The sequence below is a fragment of the Phaseolus vulgaris genome, chromosome 9 (genome assembly GCF_051622355.1).
Source record: "Phaseolus vulgaris cultivar YP4 chromosome 9, ASM5162235v1, whole genome shotgun sequence".
NCBI classification, from domain to species: Eukaryota; Viridiplantae; Streptophyta; class Magnoliopsida; order Fabales; family Fabaceae; genus Phaseolus; species Phaseolus vulgaris.
The window spans coordinates 11,169,485-11,176,381 of NC_143506.1; the positions used below are offsets into that span (position 1 = coordinate 11,169,485).

A 6,897-nucleotide genomic window follows, 5' to 3' on the forward strand; every position below is an offset into this window, starting at 1 on the left:
ATATATATATATATATATTTCGTATGTTTTGTGGAGTCATCTTCATGACCAATTGTAATAAACTAGGATTTTCTTAACCTTTCCTATCAATGATCTTTTTGTGTCACTCACATGATTAATTATCAATTGTACAATTCAACATAATTCTTTCCTATAGTTTTCCTTTAGTTTTACCATCCAAAAAAGACAAAAATATAATCAGATTCAGTGTATTATTTTGCATCTTTAACTAGTTTCAACGTATAACATCCTTTCTTTCCTTCAATTTTTCCTCTTAACAAAAAAATTAATAATTTTTTACTGATTTTTTCAATTTCATTATTATAATATGTTAAACATTTTTAATTTGGTTTTATATTTGAAAAATTAAATCAATATAATAGCTTCACAACATGTATTAATGTATTAAAGATGTGATCCTAAATTTAACATAAGATATTATATTAACTTATTTTAAAAAAGTTAAAAACATTTAAAATAATTAAATGAAATTCAAATATCATCAAAATAAAATATAAAACTATTAAACCTAAAAAAATAAACAAACAACCACTGCCAAAGTTATTATTAATAACACATTCATTTATAATATTGAAACTACATTTGTCTTCATGACTAAAAAATTCTTTATTTTGATTTTATTTATAACATTTTCCCTCTTATGTTTGTCTTTGAATTCAATCTTATGTGATAATTAAATTAAGAAATATCATCTCTACAAGGTTTAAATATATATATATATATAATTAATTGATCAATCCAAAATACACCATTAAATACAGAAAAGTAATTGTATTATATATAAATATGGGTGTGAATATAGAAATGGTTTATTCTATCATCTCATACTTTAACTTAATTTATGATTGGCTTTTCTTTTTGAAACAAAATATATAGATAATAAATTAAGATAATTACATTTTATTTGATCATGATTCCCTATTAAAAATTTATTAAATAATTTTTTTTTAAATAATTAATTAAATTTATTAAATAAAAATTATTATTTTTTAAATAATTAATTAAATTAAATTAGATACTATTTTATAAACTAAAAAAATATTAGTTTTTAAAATAAATTTTATTATTAATAAAAAATTATAAACTAGTTTGTAAATTAATATCTAATTAGTTACAAAGTTTTACTTAAAACTTTAAAATATAAAATATAACTAAAACCTTCATAACTAAAATCTTAATAATTATAATATATAATTTAATTAATATAATAATTATTTATTTATTGTTTTTAAAATCAGTTTTTGTTTAACCATCTTCTTGTATACCAAACAAATTGTTAATGTAATTTTTCACCATTCAAGTTATCAAAATTAAAATAAATTAAAATATTTTTAATTAAAATTAAAGTGTATTCCCTATGTGAAATAGAAAAATTGTTTTTATACATAAAAAAACTCCCCTATCTATTATTTTGAATGTGAAGAAAAAAGCAAGATCATATAGGTATAGATAATGAAATGAGAATACAAAAATTCATGACACTTAATACTTTTCTTAAACAAAAGTGAGTGATTAATTAGATGGTCTTTAACATGTATAGTTGGGGATGCATTGCATGATGTATTACTAAAATTTATATGATATATGTGTTACATATGATATATATTATGTATGACATCTATGAATGGGCAGTTATGGAAATTAACGAAAATTTGGGTCCATTTTTTCTTATTTGTTTGATACGTTCTTCATCATCAACATCATCATCAAATTGGGACGTTCTTCTGAGGAAGGTCCAAAAAGTCAGTGCAGCGAAAACGGACGATCCGAAGAATACCCTTTCACCCTTTCCACCTCTCCCTATAATTATCATCATCTTCCTCTTCTTCACTGAAATAGTAAGATAAACCTCCTTCCCTTTCACCAATTTCTACCTTTTTCCTTACATGTATAACAACATAAATTAATAATTGTTCTCTTCTGGGGTTTTGGAGTAGTTGTACCTGACGATCTTCTCACTTTGATCTTATATCAATGGAAATTTTTTAGAAAGAACTCGGGTATGCTTTCTTCTTCAAACATGTTTTTTTTCTGGTTCAATTATTGTTTTTTTTCTTTTACTAATTTATTGGCACAGATTCACAGAATAATCTGATTGCATAGGAACAATAAAGATAACACCTTTTTATCCCTACACAAGTGATTATGGCCGTTCCTGAGAATGTTGGGGCCAAAATCGGTTCTTCCAGTCAAAATTTGGACAACAGTGTAGTGTCATCGGACTCAGGCGAGGTTGAGCAATCGAAACCCAGAAGCGGGTCCATCAACGGCGATCAGAAGCTGAACAACGGCGTGTTCAACCACCAAGATAGAGTTCCTAGCACTATGTCAATGCCCAATAGCAATTATAACTACAAAGCCCAAATGAGTCAGATGCACGCAAATGGGGTGAGCAATGATGGATATGGGATGGATGAGGAGAATGGGGGTGACAGTTTCAAGCGTGATATGAGGGATTTGGAAGATCTCCTGTCAAAGTTGAATCCCATGGCTGAGGAATTTGTGCCCCCTTCACTAACCAATACTCCTGGCTACCTACCTGGACCTGGTGCAGGTGCCGGTACCGGGTTTGGTTTCCCTAATAATTTTATACTGCTCAATGGTTTTGGTAATGCTAACGGTCAAACTAACAGAAGGGTATGAATGAATTGTCTTCATTTCCTTGGTTATTCTATTGCTGATTTTCATTACAATGTTTTCACTATTCTTAATATGATGCTTATTTGTTCAGAGGAAGAATGGTTATAATCATGGGAAGCGAAGAGTGAATCATAAAATAGATATGGAGAAAAGAGAGGAGATGATTAAGAGGACTGTTTATGTGTCTGACATTGATCAACTGGTACAAAATTGAGCTTTTGTGTGGATTCTCTGGTTTCTGCTCGTACAATGGCTGCCACGTGTCTTCACTAGAAGACTTATTGTGTTTTGTTGTAATGTAGGTCACTGAAGAGCAGTTGGCAGCACTGTTTCTTGGCTGTGGCCAGGTAGAAACGGTTACTGCTTGTTTTCAATTGGTGTGTTTCTTCTAAATAATTGTTGACCATGTTATTGATTGAATGAACTCGACTCCTGGCTATAGGTTGTTGATTGCCGTGTTTGCGGAGATCCTAATTCTATTCTTCGGTTTGCCTTCATCGAGTTTACAGACGAAGGTAACATGACCGCCAAATGTAGGCAGTTTCATAAACTGTGACTATTATTGACATTTCATTATATTAACAGTGTTGTGCCTGCAGAAGGTGCAAGAGCTGCTTTGAGCCTGTCTGGAACTATGCTTGGATATTACCCTTTGCGAGTTCTGCCTTCAAAAACTGCTATTGCACCTGTTAACCCAACATTTTTGCCCAGGGTAATGTTTCTTTGTTGAGATGCCTATTCCATTTAGAACATGATTGAATAGAGTGGCTGATAATGCATCTATTCTGACATTCTTGTGCTGCTATATTTCTCAGTCTGAAGATGAAAGGGAGATGTGTTCAAGAACAATTTATTGCACAAATATCGACAAGAAGGTAATTTAGGAACTTACCTTTTCTTACTTGTAATCTTGCTGGAGGAAATGCTCTGGTGTTTTTTCACATCTGTTTTGCCACAATTATTACTCAGATTCTTAAAATTTCTGTCTTTGTTACCTCTGCAGCTTACTCAAGCCGATGTTAAACACTTCTTTGAATCTATTTGTGGAGAGGTTTGTAGCTTTTCATGGAACTAGGCTTGTCATATTTATTGTTGGTTGAATTTTAAACATCATGTGATTATATGAGATATTTTCCAATGTTTTTGGTGTATTCATCTGCTGGGTGGGTTCAATGTTTGAGTTTTTGTTATTGGTTAAATTTAATCACCTTGTAAAATGCTTTCCTTCATTTTGCTGTGTTATCCAGGTTCAACGGTTGAGGCTTCTTGGGGATTACCATCATTCAACTCGAATTGCCTTTGTTGAGTTCACTCTGGTAATTATTCATTAATTCCCAACCTTGTATTTTTACCTAACTGAACTCTCGTTTACTTAGCTATTCCTGTGTTTTGTATCCTTTTGTGAAGTGATAACCCTCATTGAGTGCTGCTACTGGCCTTGCAGCGATCATTTGCAATAATGTTGTCCCTTGCTCTTCCTTAAGCATCTTCAATATGCTTTTGCTGGAGGTTTTTAACCTTTATCATGTCTTAGGTGTTTGATAACAAAAGACATTTTATCTCCATGTTTATAGGAAATACTGTTTGGAAACTAAAGGGAAGTCAATCTGTCAATGTACAATGACATGGCCTTGTCTGACTACTTTTGTGATTCATGTGGGTGTACTACTGTTAATAAATGTTTGTAGTGATAGCTTCTCATTCCTGTCCAAGACTGTCTTTTCTCCGCGTAAGGAGAATTACAAAAAGAAATAAATCTTGCTGACGACAGCTTTTACTCGAGTTTTTAAACCTTTCCATCTTAGGTGTTCAATAGCCAAGGGCATGTTTATTTCCTTGTTTACAGCAATATTGTATGGAAATTAAAGGGAAACTGATCTGTCAATGTACGGGCCAAAGCCTTGCATGACTACTGGGGTCATTTTTGTGGGTGTACTCATGTCAATAAATGCTTTGTAGTAATAGGTCCTCATTACTTATTAAAACTGTATTTCTTCTTTTAAGGAGAACAAGAGAACGGGAAGAGAGAAATAAATCTTGCTGACCAAAGCTTTTGCTAGAGATTTTAACCTTTCTGTCTTTTAGGTGTTTGATAGCAAAGAATATTTTTATTTCCTTGTTTGTATAGCAAATATTCTTTGGAAATTATAGCAAAGCCAATCTGTCAATATACAACAACTCATGATTCCATGGGTGCATTCATGTCTGTAAATGCTTTTAGCCCATTACTTACTAAAACCATTTTTTTTCCATGTGAGGAGAGCAATCAAAAGAGAAGATAGATTACTCACTAAATCTTTCTCCGTCTAAGGAGAATAATCAAAAGGGGAGAGAGAAATGAATATTGGTGATGTTAGCTTTTGAGTTTTAAAATCTTTCCCTCCTAGCTGTTCAATTGCAAAGGACATACCTGTCCATCCTAGGTAGGATCTTTATTTTCACTACCTTGGTAGTATGTTTGGCAATGATAACTTCAAATGACTTTCAGGCTGAGTCCTCTTTGAAAATGTTCAAACTTACTTTTTTCCTCATCCATGGAGAGGAAGCTAGAGAAGGCATGGTGCATTACTCACTTCTATGCAACCATGGAATGTGTGCTGAAATCTCACTATGATATGTCCGGGTTCCTTCATAGTAATTAGTTGTTCGACTCTGTAAATACCTATTTTGAGAAGCTGTTTGTTGTTGGAAAATCCACTCCTTTGATACATGCATTGAACATAGTGCTCTAAGTGTATTTAGAGCAACAAGAGTGAGGTTGGCAAATTGATGTGTATGGGAAGGTTCTAAGAGGCAGTTGATTGTCTTTGATCCTGTACTTTAGTATGCTTTTTTCTTTTAGAAGTCCAAATGAATAAATACAGTTTTGATGCTCGATTACTTATGATGGTTCAATGATCTTGTGGTTAAGAGATACATATCTGTGGAAGCTTTTGCAACTGTAGCTGGTTAAGGATATTGCAAGACATATCTATTTGCTATATTATTTTTTACAGTTGGGGTAACTGTGGTCCATGAAAGGATAGTGGTCTTTAGGGTTGCTAATGTGATTTTTAGGAATATGATGCTAACTTCTAGGTCAACCCATGTTGATTTGTCTTTCATTATGCATACATCTCCTTCTATGAAACATCTGTGCAGTTGGTTTTGTTCCTAACTGGTGAGGTCCTTAACTTCACTCCCCTAGTAAAATAAAATGCCTTAATGCAAGACATTTTTCATTTAAAGTCCTGTCTCTTGAAATTTTAATAATTTTTTTTCTTCTTTTAAGAATGACATGTTATGCTTATAAGTATTAAAGTTCCGTTGTTCGTTTCGCAGTTTGTCTTTTTTTTTGGAGATCTGAAAGATTTTATTTTGCCACATTCTTTCAGGCTGAGAGTGCAATTGCTGCTCTAAGCTGTAGTGGGGTGATTCTTGGTTCATTGCCCATAAGGTTGGATTGATATATTTCTCGATGATTTCTACTGTACTAAAACCTTTAGGAACTCTTTTAATGCCATTTCAACGATTCTTATGTCTGGTCTGGTATGCAGGGTAAGTCCATCGAAGACACCAGTTCGATCGCGTGCTCCTCGTCCTTCCATGCACTGAATCAACTTTCCATGTGTTCTGGGGTTGATAGCTGCTCTGAGATATATTTACATATATACATACATAGAAACAGATATGTTCTAAGGAACATGTGGCATTTAGTTGGTACTTTTGTCCTGGTGTCTTGCAGTATGGTTATCTTTGCTTCTTCCCCTTGGGGTTATGGCTTTTTTCTTTAGCTTGTAGAGTCGGGTCGAACTTGGAGGATCTTGATGGCTTATTATGATGCATCATCATGTGATGTCTTGACATTGCAAGGAGAAAATTTTATGGTAGGATGTTTCTGACATCTTGAATTTATTTCAAGAAACATGTTACAAAGCCTTCGTTAGTCATGAGGGTGTTTTATATCATGAATATTTATTTCATCGTTCTCGTAATGCCATATGAACTAGTGGTTCATTCTCTATAGTCTTACATGTAGTTTTAACACCTAGCTTGTCGGCTATCTCTTGTCTTTAATGTTGTTTGTCACCTTCTGCTTGCCAAACTTATTCTCCTCCCACCAACCCTCCATTTTGGACACACCTTTATTGTTTTCTTAATGCTTCCCAGTCTCAGATATTGAAGTTGGAGGAATGGTCCCATACTGGAGGACCACTGATATCAATCTTAATATCTTTCTTTACTATTCTTCTTCTA

The 6,897-nt window shown here is 32.9% G+C and overlaps 1 protein-coding gene across 3 annotated transcripts; it reads left to right on the plus strand.

Annotated features, from left to right (window-relative positions):
- The first annotated feature begins 1,581 nt into the window (after window positions 1-1,581).
- Window positions 1,582-6,666, plus strand: LOC137820298 (polyadenylate-binding protein-interacting protein 12). 3 transcript variants are annotated; one of them, XM_068624289.2, is made up of 12 exons: window positions 1,582-1,859; window positions 1,959-2,021; window positions 2,099-2,658; window positions 2,753-2,863; window positions 2,964-3,008; window positions 3,104-3,176; window positions 3,261-3,373; window positions 3,477-3,536; window positions 3,665-3,712; window positions 3,909-3,977; window positions 6,036-6,097; window positions 6,198-6,666. In XM_068624289.2, exons 3-12 carry the CDS (start codon window positions 2,167-2,169, stop codon window positions 6,253-6,255), a joined length of 1,131 nt encoding a protein of 376 aa, XP_068480390.1. In that variant the 5' UTR covers window positions 1,582-1,859; window positions 1,959-2,021; window positions 2,099-2,166; the 3' UTR covers window positions 6,256-6,666. The 3 variants fall into 3 exon arrangements, with proteins under 3 accessions (XP_068480390.1, XP_068480392.1, XP_068480391.1); XM_068624291.1 differs by having other exon boundaries at window positions 1,647-1,859; window positions 2,125-2,658; XM_068624290.1 differs by having other exon boundaries at window positions 1,656-1,859; window positions 2,107-2,658.
- Window positions 6,667-6,897: the final 231 nt, after the last annotated feature.